The 18,786-nt window shown below is 42.9% G+C and overlaps 1 protein-coding gene across 3 annotated transcripts in view; it reads right to left on the bottom strand.

Moving 5' to 3' along the window:
- The window catches only part of LOC105684468 (rho GTPase-activating protein 20-like), a 143,693-nt gene that overhangs the window by 101,358 nt on the left and 23,549 nt on the right, over positions 1–18,786 (bottom strand). For all 3 annotated transcript variants that reach the window (XM_048654049.1, XM_048654050.1, XM_020851458.2), the window contains exons 2-5: positions 15,006–15,195; positions 14,100–14,284; positions 1,722–1,767; positions 348–520 (exon numbers count right to left, since the gene is read on the bottom strand). In XM_048654049.1, the coding sequence (XP_048510006.1) occupies positions 348–520; positions 1,722–1,767; positions 14,100–14,284; positions 15,006–15,195 (594 nt within the window). The remainder of the gene's footprint in view (positions 1–347; positions 521–1,721; positions 1,768–14,099; positions 14,285–15,005; positions 15,196–18,786) is intronic.

The following is an 18,786-nucleotide window of genomic DNA, read 5'->3' as shown; positions in this document are numbered from 1 at the left end:
AACGAGGTCAGAAAGTAAAACGCGAGACGAATGAAATTTACATAATATTTAGATCCGGCTAAACGCGGGCATATATCAAATCCGAAAGATGCACCCGCCAAAAATGATTCTCGGGAAACAAAACGTCCGTCTTACCGGGTGGGGATTGAAAAACGAGAAATTAGAATGAGAAATGAAGTGAAACGAGAGAGCAAAAAGGGACGAAGAATGAAGAGGAGGAGTCTCTGGTGATCCTCGTCGTCGATTAACCGAACGGGGAGTTCTCTCTCTTGCGCAGGACACGAGAGGAGAAATGGAAAAAAAAAGAGAGGAGAAAAAAAAAAAAAAAAGAAGAAATGATAACTCACCGGTAGCAGCAACAGAGACGAAGGTGAGTGCCTCGCCGCCGCTTGTCTCAGCCTAAAGAAGTGCAACAGGGGGTCCTCCGTCGCTTGGAGTTGGTCCAACGTCCTACGAGCCGTTCCGTAGCGTTCCAGGTATTCCCAGTACGCCTCCCAAAACGAGGAGGGAAAGAGATCACCTGCCACACCAATCACGAATATTAAAATTGCAAAATTGCAGCGCAAACACGTTTCGATCGTCTCGATTTCGCTGCGGGATCTCCGGGGGGCTGAAGGATGAAAAAATACGCTCCCCAATTACGAATTCACCGAGGACCGAAGGGCTACGAGAGCTTTATGGAAATCCGGGCGACGCGGGACGGCGGTTCGTTCTTCCGATTTTTCAATTATCGTTCACCGTTGAGAAGTCCGTGAAATCTCCTCGCTCGAACTTACGTCGGGATATCAAGCGGCCGCGCTGACGTCCCGGTTCCCGGTTTCTTTGAAACTCGTACAGCCGTCGAAATACAAAAAAAAGAGAAGGACAAAAACAAAAAAACTATCGAAAAAGTTTCGATGGTTCCACGGTCGGAGCGGTTAACATTCCGCAGTTTTTCATAGAACCCGGACACTTTGAGAAAATATCCTAGGATTTTAATTGCGCTACGTTACGTACTACGTACGTACGCGCGCGGTCTTATGAGAATAAGTTTGCCACGTGAGCATTTGATGCCGCTGCCTAGGTTGCTGAAACAACCTGATGAAGAATGACACACCTTACGTCCATTACCGTGAGCGTTCGTTTATACTCAGGAGAGACATCAACGTGCGGTTTCAGATTCCGCCACTTGCGGTTTTCAAATTCTCTGAAATATTCCGCGGTTGTGTCGTAGAGATTTTTTTTTTTGTTTTTTTCCCTCCTTTCCCCCCTTTTCTCTCTCTCTTCTCTTATTTACTTCGACTTACACGCTTTGTTGAGGTCTCCGCGAATACCTGCTAACGTAACTTGAAAGGCTTATTCTCTAATTAGCTCTCTGCACATATTTTGATCGAAAAAATTTTCATCTTTATCCCCCTCTATTTGTTCGTAAAATTCGATACCAGTCACCGGTTCCTCTTCATCCTCATCTCGATAATTTAATCAAATATGCGTAGATAAATCGAAAATGAAGACCCACGGAGATCCCTCCTTCATCTTTACAGCTCTACCAGTATAGCGATAGGGTGCGGCCTGTATTTTGAAAAATGTAACGAGCTTCCTGCCCCTAACTAAATCCGTTTTCAGATAGGATCCGATAAGAGTTGAAACTAGTTATAATTTAAAGAGCCATATAACGGACGTAGGAGTGAAAATGGAATAAAATAAAGAGGCCTCGAGAAGCCGAGCTTTTCTATACTTACTGGGCTTGAAGTTTTCGGCGTCCCAACTTTCGAGCGTCCCTCGTATCTGAAAAGGGATAATAAAAAATGAATATAACAACAATAACTACGATGACGATGATAATGACGATAGTAAAAAGTGGCTATTAAAACGATTTAAAATACAATGACCAAGATATAAAAGGGGTACATGTATTATACATGAAGCGTTGTTGTGCTTCGGGATACAGCATAGGACGAGAGCGGAGTGGTCGGAGTTCCACTTATATTCACTTATATAAGCGAGTAGCAGAAGATCGAAGAGTTCAGTCAAGAAATACCCGCATTTCTTTACGATGTTCAATTTCTCGATCGTATACTCGTTTCTACGTAGGAGACACACACGTACACGCGCGCGACACGTACCTTCGCGCATCCGTACGTGCCACGGGTATATGTATAGGTGCGTACAGGTATAGGTACAGGTGTACGGGTGTACGGGCGTGCACACGGAGGACGTCGGTTACAGACAAACCCAAAAGAACGAACCAACACGGTTACCGGTAGTTCTCCGGTAGCACAAAGTTCTTGACCTAAGCTCGCAGGAATCCTTTTGTCTGCTGTACCATCTCGAGATGGCTTCTCGGAACGACCGGCCAATACCTCAAGAATTGATCAGCCCGTTAGTTTACGAGTGGCCGTTGGAGAGGCCCAAAAGAAGACCTCCTCACCCCATGCCGTAGCCGACCCAGAGATCGTCCTTGGTCCAGTCCTCGGCCAGACGAGTCCACGTTCGTTTGTACACCTCGTCTATCGACCGATTGTGTTTTGTCGTTCGGTCCATTCACTCCGACAAAACCGGACAAAGTGCTCGGCAGTAAGTTTAGCTATTAACGAGCACCGAGACGAACGCGGATACCGCCCGATGCGGCTGCGACGAGAGTCCCGCGTCTCTACGGATGTAAAAATACGTGGAATTCGTTCGTCGGTCGATCCGAGAAATCGTCATCCGCATTTACATCGCGTCGAGGTGTGATTTTTTTTTTTCCATGCCTTACGGAGCGTACTCGCGACTCCGCGAGGGAGTTTCGGGTGGTTCGATCGAAGATCAGGATCACGAATCAATTTCGTAGCGCCGTCCGAATCGAAAGTTATGATTTGCTTTGATACAGTTCCGCTTTTAATGGCGCCACACCTACGCGTAACTACTCTATATATACGTACGGTAGAAATCTCGCGTTCTAGTTTAAAGAGTCTGTAACCTTCCGGTCAGTAACCTCGCGGTCTTATAGGTACCCTGTACGTATACACAACCGAAACGGTCGTACAGGGATAGTCAAAAGTTTATAAGTCTGACGGGTGCTGAGTCACGTTTTTCAACCTAGTTTGGAATAAATAATTCTCGACTCGACAATCATCCGGCGATGTGAGAACGAGAAAGAGACGAGATTATTTGAAATATTCATAAAATTGGATATATTTTCGAACGAGCGAAGAAAACGAAAATCATTTTCCTCATTTCTACCCTCGATATCCCTCTATATAAATGAAAAAAATCTTGTGCCAAAAACACATACAAGGGAGGAGATTTTTGATATTCAAATTGTAATAACAATATTACAACGTGAAGTTCGCCGCGATGACGAAAAGCGATCCGTTATAGTATAAAGTTCGCCGCAGTAATAACAAGGGAACTTCGTTATTTTGCCAGATTCAATTTCTGTCGCACAGATGTTCTGCTCTGACAGATAATTGACGTGGTTGTCTGCTGACATAAAAAACCCAGAAAGCATATATACGCAAATTATACTCATTCATAGCGCATAATCGTAATCATAAATATTATCGTACCATTTTTCAATCATTCAATATTTTTCAATCATATATTTCAAAGTTTCGAGTTTTCGAAGATTTAATATTTGAAAGTTTGTTTTTCAAGTTTCTTCGTTTCTCAATTCGTAAATTATTGTCCTAACAATAAGTATGAAATCAAAAAATGACATGCTCTTTTTTTGACTTAAAATTGAAGTTGAGTAAAAAACAATTACAATCGACAATTTTTAGATCTTTCCTACGATTTTTGACCAAAAAAACAATTTTATTGCTGGAAGTACCCCACTTGATTAATTATTTATTCAAAAAACGAGTGGGCTACCTCAAAATATCAAGTAAAAAATTTTTTTCACCTAATGATTACTCGATCGATTGCACGAGTAGATGATTTTGACTTTCAGATTTGGATTCCTGAGCTGATTACACATGAGATTTCTCTTGAAGAACCAAAAAAAATTCGATTTTTGAGCAACAAATAAATCATTCTTTTAATCGGGTTTAATATGCTTTTCTTACGTATTTTGATCTCAGGAAACCAAATCTGATAGCCAAAATCATCGACTCATGCAATCGATCGAGTAATCATCGATTATTCGCTGTTAGGAGCAGAAAAATTGAGATATTCCGATTGGTTTTAGTCGTAGACCAACTTTGATTCGTCGCAATCCATGCATGCGTCGAAATATTCGAATTTCTCAATTCACCAGCAAACTCGAACTTTGCTGGAGTCAGCGTAGCCAGCAGCGTAGCGCTTTGTTGTGAGACGTCACCTTCGGGGCTGAGCAGAGGTGACGTCCCACAACAAACCGCCCGCCCGTGGCTACGCTGACTCCAGCAAAGTTCGAGTTTGCTGGTGAATTGAGAAATTCGAATATTTCGACCCATGCATGGATTGCGACGAATCAAAGTGGGTCTACGACTGAAACCAATCGATTTGTCTTAATTTTTATGCTCCCAACAGCGAACAATTGATGATTACTCTTGAAAAACCAAAAAAAAATTCGATTTTTGAGGAATAAATAAATTATTTTTTTAATCGGGTTTAATATGCTTTTCTTCCGCATTTTGATTTCAGAAATCCAAATCTGAAAGCTAAAATTATCTACTCGTGCAATCGATCGAGTAATCGTCAATTATTCGCTGTTGGGAGCGCAAAAATTATGACAGTCGTAGACCCACTTTGATTCGTCTTAATCCATGCATGCGTCGAAATATTCGAGCCCGAGCTTTGCTATATTTATAAAAAAACAGAATTTTTTTTCGTTTCTCTCATCGCGTATAACTGCAGCGATATGGACTCCCGGCAAAGAGATGCCGCTTGGTAATTACAATTTTAACCATGTAATTAATACGGCATGTATACCTATACCCGCGTCATTACTGTACCGCAGTTGCAGCGGCTGTGTTGTACACACCGACGCATTCGCAGCAGCAGCAGCAGCAGCAGCAACAACAACGGGAGAGAAGAACATGTTCGAATCTTATCGCGATTTGTCGTCAAACAATTACCCATATAGACAGGAGGAGGTTGCGCGTGGCGCATAATACGGCACCTATAGCATCGTAAAATAACGGCAGGTTGCGCGACAATGTTAAGGGAGTTCTGTACAAACGGGGCGAAGTGTGGTGCAGATGAACACACAGAGAGAATTTCACGTGAAAAGGAGTCGAGAATAACCCCTCGATTCCCTCTGCAGGATCAGGCATAGAAATAAAAACAGAAAAATATGGGAGATTCAGCTATGAGCGCGTTCTATTGTCAACGTTCCCACCTCACGTCAGTGCAACAGCAGCGGCGTATCTTGGCTTATTGTTACACGGGTATATCTATGTAAATACGCAGTGCGCGTGTCCTATGCATTTATTCATTGTACATTATGCCCTGCAGCGCGCGACTTGCATTGCGTGGCGTTCAATCGTCTATACATTATATGTATACGTTGTAGGATATGTGGTACGTACGAAGGGAGAATCAAAGAGGGTTTACGGGGGAGGAGGGAGGGGGGGGGGGGAAGATAATTTTAAACATATGTATACACGTGGACGTTCTTATTATATGAAAACTCGAACGTCTGTACATACCGAGGCTTATGGTAGACACATACCGTGTATATATATATATATATATACCGCGTGTTTTACATTGCGTGTTGACAGGATCACGCCGTGTTGTACTTTAATTTCAAACGTCGAGCGAGCTCGATTTTAGATTCTCCGACCGTCACGATATTGTATTTTGTAAATTCATAAGGGGATAACAACCCGCATTTATTTTGGATTAGGTGAAAAAGAAAGTAAATTTTATTTTGAATAAATTTTCTTTTTTCCCCCTCTCGTTTTTTTTAAGCCGATTTAACCTGCACCCTTTCACTACCAAATTCCCCTTCGCATTATCCTATTCTATACATATATATATATATATCTGATATTATCGAATCAACGGATTATAATATCATAAGCCATAAAGATAATTTTCCAACAGCCGTATGCGGTGGATCTGTACGGATCAGTCATTTCATCCAGCGTAAAAGCATTACAAATAGGTACATATTAAAAAAAACAAAAAAAAGAAAAGCAAAATCTAGTAAAAAACGAAAAATGGAAATGAATAAGTTTGAGAAAAATAGCTGGTCTATAGAAGAGAACAAAAATTATTAAATTATCATAATTCTCTGGGTAATGTTACGCAAGTATTTAAATCCTTTGATAATAAATAAATAAGGTAGCCGTTTAATGGCTGGAGAGAGATCGAAAACTACGTTAGTTATATTATTATATACCCCCGTGGTAATATACGCGCGTATATAGATAATGTGTATAAAATTGCCGCGCGTGTATAACTATGCCTATAGGTTGAAAACGCGTTTCACGTCTACCAAGAAAATTAACGCGTGTTTCAATCCTCTTTACTTTATTGCCGACTACCATACCTCACCAAATGTAACCCTTTACCACCGCGGCGTAGCACCAGCCACCGGCGGACCGGTCGATGTATTTTTTTTTTTTTATTTTTATCCCATTCTGTCGTCTCTTCCACTTCTTTTTCCAGCCCTCGAGATCCCTCAAATCCGAAGAAGAAATAAAACTACTACTAATGCCGTCCAGGTGTTCCGCCTCAGAGATTCGTCTCCTGCACCCCTGACGCGAGGCAGCGATTTCTTTTTTTTTTTCTTGTTTTCGTATTCTTATTTCTTGTTTGCTTTTCGTGCCTCGTATCTTCGGACACAGAACGCGCACGGGGGGGATGGGAAATGCTGTTCGAGTCGGACGTGTACAGCCGCCACGGAGTGATACGAGGTATCGTTAGGCTCGTAAAAACAACTAATAACACTTCGATATTCAAATAGAGGCGGGTCCGTATATCAGGGTCATAACTCCGGATCATTTGTCATCGGGATAACGCGAGCCGGTAGATCCTGTCACCGAAACTACAATGAGATCTTCGGTGAAGTCCTTCGAAGGACTCGGTGAAGCGTAGATCGCGTGACGAGCGTGTTGTGAGGCGTTACCAAAAAATTTTCCATCGTTTCTCTCGTTCGATTTTCTTCTTCACTTTTTTTTCTTCCTATCCAGCGGACGTAGGGCGCAACGAGGGTTGAAAATCACGTCCTTAGGTTATTTTACATCCGAATCGTGCGACGCTACGACCTCCTTGGGTCGATGACTCTCCCGATCTCACGCGGTATTTGTTCGTTGGTATAAATATGTACCAATGTGGGGCCCAGATAAGACAAAATGATAAATGTTCTTTTTATTTGAATCGAGTCAAGACGCGTATTCGAGTGCATACTTAGGTATATATATATATATGCATACTGCATTTGTATGTACGAATAGATTCAAACTTTGAGATAAGCTGACGCGACGGAGAAAAAATCGAAGAGAGGAAGAAGAAGAAAGAAGGACGATGCACCCCGAGCGACACACCGGGAGGCCCGAAGGTGTTGGATTTCGTTCTGAATAATCAAGGAATAAGAAGATTCCAAGTATTTTTCACTAATCAGTGTTCGTCTTTCGTTTCATTATACATCCGCGAGTGCAATTCGTATACTCGTATGTAAATAACTCTACGATAAAAATTATAGAGTAACAAACTGAAAAAAAAAGCCTGGAAAAGTGTTTTGAAAACTCTTCAATTTTTTTGTCACCCTCTCAAACCTGATCGTTTTTTCCTCGTACTTTTACCCATACCATGCACACCGTAGAGCTCGCGAATCGGATCGCAGTTAGTCGACCAGAGAAAGTAGAATTCTGCGGATGGTTGTTGAAAAAAGGAAAAAAAAAACTGAACTGAGTCGAAGTGAAAAAAAAGATCGTCGGCAGGTGCCCAAGTACCGCTGCTCGCGGCGTCCTGCACACACGAACTCGCGTACATTTTGTACAATACATCCTATATATATATATATATGCACTTGCATTTCTTCCTGATATACCTTTGCGCCGTATATAGTGTACGCGCGAAGTGAAGTGCAGCGCAATGCCAGTGCTGCACCTACCGTTGTTTTCTGCTTTTTATAACTTAACCATCCTTTCCCCCTCCCCCCTCCTCACCCCCCGGCAGGGATTGTTTTGCACTCTACCTTCAACTTCTCCGGTGCATGCGAGCCATTATAACAGCTCACCGGTGCGGATACTGTTCTCTTGTAATACCCGCGTGTATACACGACGCGATTCTATGTATACATACACAATTAATACACGTAATGTACCGTGCTAGAACAACGAACGCGCGGACCAAGGTATGTATAACGGGCTGTATAAACGCTCGTTCTTTATAGCTAGAACAAATAGCCGTTGGACACGTTATAACACCGGCGATATTCCTTCGGGCTCCGGAGACGACAACGAGGATCGTCGGTTCGAAGTGAACGTGAATTTGCGCAGGAATTATAAGGAATAAGAAAAAGAGGCGCAAAAAATGACCTTCGTTCTCGCTGAATGTGAACAAATTATTTATGAACAGATAGCGGATGAATTTTAATCGCGTGAGAAAGCTCGAGATTCACCAAAGAGTTCGGCGGCACTTTCTCCTATGGGATCGAGAGATGCGCGACTAAGCAGTCGAAATTTTGAGAGAAAGGGGTGGCGAGATATTTTACTTCTGTGGGATCCGATCGATTTCCGAAAGGATAAAGATTCGATTCGATTCGTGCGTTTCGTCTCGTTGCGCGACCATCATCGTGTTCGAAAATAATATATCATAGATTTTTTGGTTGAAAAACTTTCTCACACTGTAACACATGCGCCGCGTCGTTGTTGTGTCAATTAAGGAGCTTCGGAACGCTTGTAATACGCGAGATTACGTTAAACGTTCGAAGCGCTTCGAGGCCCTTGAATTATCTCTCCTATACAGAGATTTAGTAGTTTCAGTAAAAGAGCTATTAAGCTGCCCGCGCGGGATAAGGACGGGGAATACCCGAAAGGAGCCAAAGTCTCGGTAACAATTCCTCGCGCGGTGGTCCGGAGTAAAGCTCTTCGCTTAAACTAACTCCTCTGATATAATTAAACGCCCCGCGGTACCGGAAAAATACTCAGCCTGATTTTTTTCTTCTTCGCTCTCCTTCTCTCTGCTCTTCAACAACCACAATTCACGTGTAATGGAAATATGAAACATTTCAACGTGATAAATTTCTAATAACAGCGATACTCGTTCTCGAACACCGCAGGGTCAACATTCGACTAAATTCCAACCTTTGAAACGGAAGGTGATCGAGCTATGAATAAAAATAATCCGAGCGTTAACACTTTCGTTGGTGACAATCTATCGCTCCCTGAACCATAAATACACCGGGTATATGTCTGACGTTGTAATAAAAGGGAAAAAAAAAATGAAATAGTTGGGTATTAAAATTTCATTCCAAGAGGCTACCGATGTGCGGCAAGAAAAAAAAAGAATGAGAAAAATTTTTAACTTGTAGGACGTTGCAACAACGACGCGGAGTAGGGCTATCCTCGTTTGACAAATTGCTATAGAAACGCAACCGATCGTACAAACATATGGGGTATTTCACGTCAAAACGAAAACGTTTCAACATACTGGTCGCCGATTGCCATCAAAATTTTTCTGAACGTAGTTTTTCCAAAGCAGAACCCAAACCCAGAAGAATTTTTTAATCAGAACTCTCATCTTTGCATTATGCGTTTTTCGAAATTCACGATTTTTAGAACGACGAATATTTTGATGCTTGTATTCTCAATTACAGTTCATTCGGGGGAAAACATGAGACACATAATGTTCGGTGTGAGACAAACTTTTCAAAGTAATAGAAATCAATTTTTGAAAACACGAAAACTTGAGGAGAGTTAAAAAAAAGACGAAAATTTTAAGATCAGAATCAAAGTAGGCGCTCGTTTCTACGAGCTCTCATTCACGAAATTGTGAAATTTGATTACATTCTTTCACTTCAAATAAAATCCGTAAGCGGGGCTTTCCACGTCAGACGGTCCAGTTTTTTATAATCTTTTTTGAACTTGATGAAACTTTTTCGGCGCTTGAAGGGTCTCATAAATTATGCTCAGACCAGTAACTAACGCCAAAAATCCGAATTTCCAAGCAACGATTCATAAACGAAATCTATGACCACAAAAACACGTCTTCCGAATTTGAATTCCATCGCCGAATTGCGAACCTTCGTTCCCGAGATATAGCGAAAAACGTGATGGCAGATTACATAGCTCGAGATTTCATATTCCAGCGCGCCGCGCTCGAGCGCTCTCTATCTCGTTCGTACTCCTACCGCCGCGCGGCGTAACGCCTCACGCCCTGTGCTCGCCCCACGCTTAGGTTTCTCGCACCGAAATCCAGATTTAAAAAACATTAGGCAAATGCACTCCGCGCGGAGTTCGGTGGCAAGCTCCGGCTCACCCAATCATTGGGGAGAACTACGCCGTTCCTCCCACTACCCAATCTCTGCACGTGCGTCAGGCAAAGTGACGGCCGGCACGCGCAGGAATATAAACAATAATATATTTATGGCTTTTTAATAGATGATGAGGTGTGAAATCACAGTCCTGATTTTTTTCTTGTTCCCATTGTGAACAGGTGTCAGACGAGCTGTCAACACTTGATAAAGATGTTGTTCACACCTCGTAAATCACACCCCTTTGATCCACCTAAGTGGCGGCATCCTTTTGCAGTGATTTTTCCGCGAATGTCTATATAACCGTCTTAGAAAGTAAATATGTAAAAATTCAGTAGATACTTAAATGGCTCAGAGTACACTGGAGGAGATCAATTCTGTCGCGCTCTGCCATACCAAAGCATAGGCCTTTAGTTCAGAATCAAAGGCAACAAGTGTACGAAAAAAAAAAAAAATCAGATCAATTTTTTTCCGTGCATTGCGTTACTATACATTATGATATACTGACTAAATTTATTCCTTAAATCAACCACCATGAGATTAGCCTGAAAATCCCTATAACAAAAAATGTTGATTTTCGGGCCAAAATTGAAGTATTTTTCAAGCGATTGTACGACACTTTTCTTACATATTTCAACCCGAGGAATACGAATCCGTTGAGCAAATTGAGCAATGAATTTTTCCGTCGAGATATCTCCATTTTTCTTTACCAAAAGGTGAAAAATTGGCGATAATTTGATAAATTTTATAGATAAATCAAGAAAGTTTGTCTCAAACTGAGCATTCCATGCCTCATAATCTTCTCCCCCGAATAATCTGTTATTGAGAAAGCGAACGTCAAAGTTTTCTTTTCTATAAAAATGGTAAATTTCCAAAAATGCCTAATTCAAAGATGAGAGTTCTGATCAAAAAATGCTTTCGGGTATGGGTTCTGGTTTGGAAAAACTACCATCGAAAAAATTCTGAAGACAATCGGAGACCAACATAAGTTGAAAGTTCTTCGTTTTGACGCGGAATGCCCCATGTATACCCGTGTATATACTTGTACCTATTTTATAACCAACTACATACACTGCACCAATTGGAGAGAAGCTAATACTCGGACACGAGGACTCCCGGTATGAGACATATTATGCATATAATCCGCCCGAGGAATTTCTTTGTCGGTTGCGCGAGTGAAGCGGGGTCATAGAAAGGGAAGGGACCTTATTAGATCCCTAATATCCCGCGCCCAGATCCTCCGGGGCAAAAAATTCAGAAGAAAGGGTCCGATACGTGGCGACGGCTAGGGGTGAATCCGGTCTCCTAGTTTTCTCCCGTTCCTCATACATCTGACAAACGTATGAAGTCGTTCTTCCAGCCAGAGGAGGTGGTGGAACAAAAATGTCCATAAATCGATTTCCGTACACAAAAAACGTGCGTCACGGAATCCGTAAACGTGGAAGCGACGCCCTCGCCGCGCAGATTTTTCGGTCGCATGCGGAGAGACACGCATACTTTCATCTCCCGCGCGAGAGACACGGGTGTGGAGGATCGTAGGGTAGGGGAAATTTTTCGAAAAAATAAATCTTGCAACGCGCATTAAATCGCCGTGCAATATCCCGCCGCGTTGTTGCGTCGCATAATAGGTGGACGGAATAAAGTAACGCGAGGGAAAAGGAGAGGTGTAATAAATAAGAGGAAGATAAATAGTCGCGAAGCTCGCGGTGGATTTTCACCGGCTATCGTCGCGTCTCTTCCTCGTCGCGTACAACGTCAAAATCCACGGGTGTGTATGAATCAATGGAAGTGAAGCCAGCCCGGACATACGTGTTACATACCTGCTCGGGTATGTACGCACTCGAGGATAGCGTTAGGTATATTAATGAGCGTGTTCCTCGGTCTCTCTCACGTTTTATTAGGTTGGGTTAGGCGGAGAGGCAGGCGAGGCGGCAATAGCTCGCGAGTCATTTCCACGCTGAATTTGCGCTGCTTTCACATTCTCCCTCTGTCAAGTTCCGCGCCTCGGACTCGCGTTAACCGGGTAGAAAAATATTATTTATTACCGGTATTAAGTGCAGGGCGCTGTTGCTGCCGCTGTTACCGCCGCGCAGCTATACGGAGTTGGAATCGCTCGCAAGGATCTAATACCCGTGGACCAACGTGAGCAAGGACACGCAATTATGGGCGATACCACTCGTACACCGTATAATTCGCCATTATAAAATTACGCCGATAGAATATCGTACGTATCGAGTATGGAATCGGGTCACGGAACGTGAGAGTGAGGGTCAATGTCCCCTTAATCTCGCCTGTCCTCGGCTATAATTTCACCAAGAACCGAGCTGAATCGCGTTTGTTGGAAATCGAATGAAAACAAAAATAACCAAAATTAATAAGTTGATATGATAACGTGTCTCCCGACAATTTATCATCGCCGTAAGAATAGGTACCTACTTTTACTCCGTCTATTTAAAAATTGTACTTCTATAGTTCGAGGATCGCTTGATGGCTCGAAAAACGTCTCGGTAATAAAAACTAAAAATAACTAAGAGCGCTTTTCTCTATTCGCACAGATATCCGCTAATTGAATCTAATTGTACATCGAGTAGATCTTAGACCTAGAATTTTAATAGCGGAGGTCTGCTAAGTGTGTCTTTTCTTCTGAAAGGATCATGAATGGATAAAGGTTTATGAGAATCACGGTCGCTCGTTAAATGCCAATTTGTAGTGTAATATTCGCAGAGAAAGTGACGCTGGTGGCCGATCTCTTGGTTTTTGGGAGTGACCGAACTGACGAACGGGGTCAACCGGGCGCCTTTCTTCACTTTTCTCGGCCGTAAAAAATGTGCGGTCGAAGAAGAACGCGGCGACGTTTTGGAGTAGAAAATTAAATTCAACCATTCTTTTTTTTTTTTTTTTCTTTCTTTTTTTTTCAATCGTCCGATGAAATTATGTCCCACTACGAAACTCGCTGCTTGAATAAACATGTATGCGAGATGTATCGGTAGATTTATGGGGGCGATAACCGATGCCGGTCTGAAAAACTCAACTCATAAACCTCGAGGTTTATGTGGAATGACTTTTTTTTTTGAAATTCACGAATTACCCCATATTTTATAATAAGCGAAAGCAAAAGTCCGGAGTCAACTATAACTAACTAACGTCTAATTAATGAATATTGATTATTTCCTAAAATCGCTAACAAGTTAATCGCAAAGATTCGCTGTGAAAAAGTTTCCTTTTTTTCTCGCCTCGTTAAATCGAAATAGTTCCTCTAGTTCGTCGATCGTCGGAAATTTTATCACCTCGAAGTCTCGGCGCAGGTACTTGCGACATCCGAGCGGCGCGGAGAAAGGCGTCGCGACGCCTCGCCGTCGTAACATCGTCGAAGCAACAGGTGCCTCCGATCCACTCGAGACTCTCAACTCCTCAAGGTAGTGCCGCCATCTATTTCATTTGTTAACGCAACTAACTAATCGTTGAGAAGAAAGAAGTGGACGTTACATTCGTGCACGTCTAGTTGCATCGAGTCGGGCGTTATGCAACGGAGAGACGGACGTTCAACGAGCCCGAAAAAACGGCTCGTTTCCACTCCGGAACGATCTTATTCGCTAAATTCCCGAATCGCTTGATTTTTACTTCCGAAAAATCTCAAAATCGATGGCGATACAGATTCGGTATCTTCACCGCGAAAGCAGATCGTCGGTATGCGCGCTAACGTGGTGCCAGGTAGCTGGGTACTCACCCTTTGACAAAGTTCAGCGCTGATGGTTGCCAAATCGGCGAGTGGTTGGAAGAGAACATCGTGAAATTCGGGATGACTGCGAGCCAAGGGTCTTGCGTACAATTCTTTGGCACTGTACAAAGCTTCTCGAAATTCATCTTCCGCGTGCAAAAGTTTCTCGGTCGCTCTGTAACGCCTGTCCGTGTCTGAAGGCACACACAGAGAAGAAAAAAAAAAAAAATACAAACAAATGACAATAAATAATAAAACTTAATAATAGCGAAACAAGAATAAATTGAATGAAAAATAAACATCGTCGGACAACAGGATTATTGCACAACTTATATTTTATAAACGCCCTCGAGTTTCATGCCAATGTATAAAACATGTACATACGTATGTACACTCTGTACTTCGCTCTATTAATAATATCTCATGATTGATTATTGCTATCTCTGAACTACAAACACGTCCAATAAAATCACCGCGAATAACAGTGCCAATTATATGACTCCGCCGTCCGACACTCAGGAGCAGCTCTTTTTTGCACACCTAATCCGACGTACTTTTATGCGCGAGATCAACGATCATTGGCTCGGTTATTCCGGGTATAATTTTTTCCGCCGAACAATATCATTCTCCGAGCGATCGAAAAAGAGAATAAGGAATAAGAAAAAAAAAAAACAAAACAACAATCCTTGTGCAAACAAACTTAGCTTCTTTTTAACTCGTATACGGGAGAAAGTAGCGTCGCATACTCAATGATGTCATGCACATGCGGTACTTGGTATACAGCGGACGGTGTGAATGCACCGTGGAATTTATTGAAGATAAAGTTGCACGTGCGGGGTATCACTCGCAGGTAGACAGGCGACGATTTTACGAGATCGTATCTCCGCTCGGAAGGCTCGCTCGAATCAAACTTACCTCCGATCGAATTGAACTGACGTGCCGAATCTTCGATCAAAAGAACGTCACCGTGAAGAAGAGCAACGTCCGCGGCTGGATCGACTTCGGCGCGCGACCCGGCGAGCAATAATCTCGGTCTGCACACCCGATATTTCAAGAGTACGGAAGCCACTATCGACGATATGGGACCAGGCGAGACGGCGGGTAGCTGAAACCAGAGTGAAAAAAATAAAGAAGGTTAATAATTAATCGGGTCGCAGAAGAATATCGGACGGAACTGTCAGCGCATAAAATTCATTCGTATTCTCTCTACGGGTGTTTTTTTGGAAAGTTTGGGTAAAAATAAATCAAGATAAATAATTTATCGAACAGTCGCGAGTGGAAAGCTCGGCGCGATGAAATCAAAACAATTAAACTTGGCAGTCGATTTACAAATCGCCCTGGCGTTTGATATAAACCCGCTAACGCACACCGCCTGGCAATGCGGTCTGCATCAGAGACTAGCACACGATAAACAAGTGAGATCCGGGCGATTAGACCAGGTGCAAAATAGCTCGGGTCGTATGCCAACGTGAAAATTAGAGCGAACGGTAAGCCGTCCACCTTGGCCCGCGTGCAGTAAATTCTCTCCTATAATATTATATATATATATGAAATGTTATAACGCGTATAACATCTATTTATTAAAATTATAATACCTACAGACAAACTCCTAGCGCGGTTCGCAAGTTTCCATTAAACGAAACCCCCCGCCGAGACATATGATTGCCGTACTCGGCTGATGCAACGTCGCGATCACCTTTATTTCAGTAGGCTAATTTACTTACGGAACGACTTTGGTGAAGAAAAAGTGAGGGAAAAAAAATAATTTCTCATCCGATTCAACCTCAGTTATAGCTGAACTTGTACGTACAGCGTAATCGTGTACTTTGATTTTTGTTTTTCCAACGCGACTTGTTATTCTGCGGAGCGAGCGAGTGTACAGATGGTACGTGTGATAATGACGATGATAATAACGATAATTATCAAACGGTGTAAAAATTTTGCGGGGAAAAAGCGCGTAGCCGCGGTGGTAATAATTGCATGCAGACGACAGCCGCGCTTGGATCGTCATCGGTGTCTAATTCTGAGATTACTTTTAGCTGATCGAAGTCTTTCACGTTAGCGTAGTAACGTAGATGTAATTTTACCTACCTATATCATCGCGATATTTAACGCGCGCACCGGCAAGTTTCTCCGATGCTGCAGGTTCTCTGAGTAGTCATCGCGTATGACGTAACATAATTTGATCCAATGTTTGTTTTAGATAAACTTTGGCAGCGGTAAACGCGTTGGTCACTGACATCGGAACGATCTGCACACCGCTTCTACTCCTGGGAATCACCGTGTGGGATTCTTTTTACTTTTTTTTTTTTTTTTCCCTACGACGTCACCGCGAGATCGGTTTTCGATATTTTCCAAAATCGCGACGACATTTTTCTTCGACTCGAAGGAAGAAAGGTCTCGAGCCCCTCAGCGATTCGAGTGAGTTGGAAAAATTGTGGAAACCATCGCGATTCGCGGCAAGGGGGGGTGCCCTGGAAATGAATCAGTTCGATGTTGCGGACGGTCGGTACATTCGATCAAAACGCCTACTCTCGCTTTTAATAAAGGCAAACCGGAATCGTAAGCCTGAATCTAAATTGCATAATTATACCGGCTCCTCTCGCGCTCTCCTCTCCACATTTTCCTCTCCCTCCCGCGATGCAACTCTCCCGTACAATTTTTCTTCCTTTTCTCCGATTCCTTTTTTTTTTTTTCTTCCACAAAGAACCGGCCCCACTATCGCATCGCCGCGCTGTAGGTACACCGGAATAACAAGATTGTAAATAATACCATAGACGCGTATCGGTCGTAGCGGTCGTACGTTATAAAAAGGGTTGCGAAGTGAAAATCGTTAAATTGTAACCCCATCTTGAACTTTTTTGACTAGCTAGTAGAAGTTTCGTACCGTAAACTAAGTGATTTATTTTTAAAAATCAAACTGTCATCGATTCCAAACATAAAATACGTATAATCGTCCCCCGTATACGAGCGTGTAATTCTCCCCGTTATTTCGTCCCTTTTGTTTTTTCGATAATTACTGTTATTAAATATCATATCGCAGATGGATGGGCATAACATCGGGGACGACGTCTTCCTGAACCTGACTGACGCGCACGTCTCGTCATCGCTGCTTGCACTTGGAACGCTCCGTTACCTACGAGTACTCATCCTGCCTCACCCATTAATGTTACAAAAGTACATATATATATACATAGCTATGCATATACATATATACGAAGAGATGTGTAATTACATAGAACGGGCGATACGTACGCCAAATTTCGTAACAATAAACTTTATCGCATCGATTATCGACGGGCCGTGAGGCGAGAAGTAGAGTTAATTGATTTTCGAATGTGCAGGAGGATAAGAAAAGGAGAAGGAAAAGGACTCCGCGATGGTCTGGTGAATTCGAACGGATAAACGAACTAATTTTCGTCGCTACGTTCGCCACGTAGACGGTAGTATAACAACGCTGTAATTCCGTCGTCGCTAACGAATCTCGCGATGCATATGAGTTGCGGCGGCAGTAAAATACGTACTAATTGGCCGCCGGCGACCCGACCCGACCCAATCGACGACCGACAACCGAGCCCAACCCAATCTAGTCGAACGAAATCCAGACGCTAATTTTTTCCCCGCTACCGCCACAGCTGTCGCACAAACTTGTAATTGGTACGATAATATGTGTTATACGGTCGCACATATATTCGATGCTAACACATACCTACGCCGTATAAACTACAATTATACTATACATCCGAGCGATCTCAACGTCGAACACCAGGGCTACGATCGGATCGTATTTTCGCAGCATAGGTATCTCTCGACGGTGAAATCCGACGCTGCTCCCACCGAGTATAGGTGTACACGGGTAGATACGAGACGCGAGGTATTAAATGATAGACACATTAGCTTATGCGTCGATGTGTCTTAAAAAAGCGCAGCACTTAAAAAGCAATTAATTTCGTCAGAGACGAAGACGCGGAACGTGTACACCGTGCGAATAATAACAACGTACAACGAAGGACGGTGATGAAAAGCGCCGATCCTGGATCGTCGTTTTTTCAATCAGGATGCGCCAATTTTTCGATCTTTTTTTTTTCTCACATCGTTATCTTCGACGTTTTCTGGAACGGATCGAATTTGCGGCGGCTACTCCGCACGCACCGAATTGACGCAACGCGTGCGACCAAGTGACACGAGAAAACGTGCAACTTGCAAACTTCGCAGAGCGATCGAAAACTTTGCCTCCAGGTAGGATCGCTATCGCGCTCGTTGCGCTCACATAGCTCTCCGCTATCCTACTCCCGTGACTCATTGTTCGCGTTCACTGCATCCTGGTGGATGACCGTGGTGCTGGCTGATGCAGTCCGCTTGTAAACGAGATTTTCTTTGTACTTTTTACTTTTTTTTTCCTTCTTTTCTTTTTAATTTTACATGGAATAAAGATCCTCTCACGGTTCATCATCACCGCGGCTACTCCGGCAACGACGAGTCTCGATTTTTCACGCACCGACAATTTGTGGAAAAAATAATAAACTGGCGACGTAACTAGACCGGCGGGTCTCACGTACTTGGCGATACGAGTGCGTCCGAATACTTCTTTTCGTTAAATAACCTGCTAAAATTTGTACACACATGCAATAATTACGTGACATTTCGAAAAATATATATGATATTTTTTTCTTCTCTGACCGTGTAATACCAATGA

This window comes from Athalia rosae, chromosome 4 (assembly GCF_917208135.1).
Source record: "Athalia rosae chromosome 4, iyAthRosa1.1, whole genome shotgun sequence".
NCBI classification, from domain to species: Eukaryota; Metazoa; Arthropoda; class Insecta; order Hymenoptera; family Athaliidae; genus Athalia; species Athalia rosae.
Note: the sequence above shows the minus strand (reverse complement) of the source record. Positions and strands in the feature narration are given on the sequence as shown.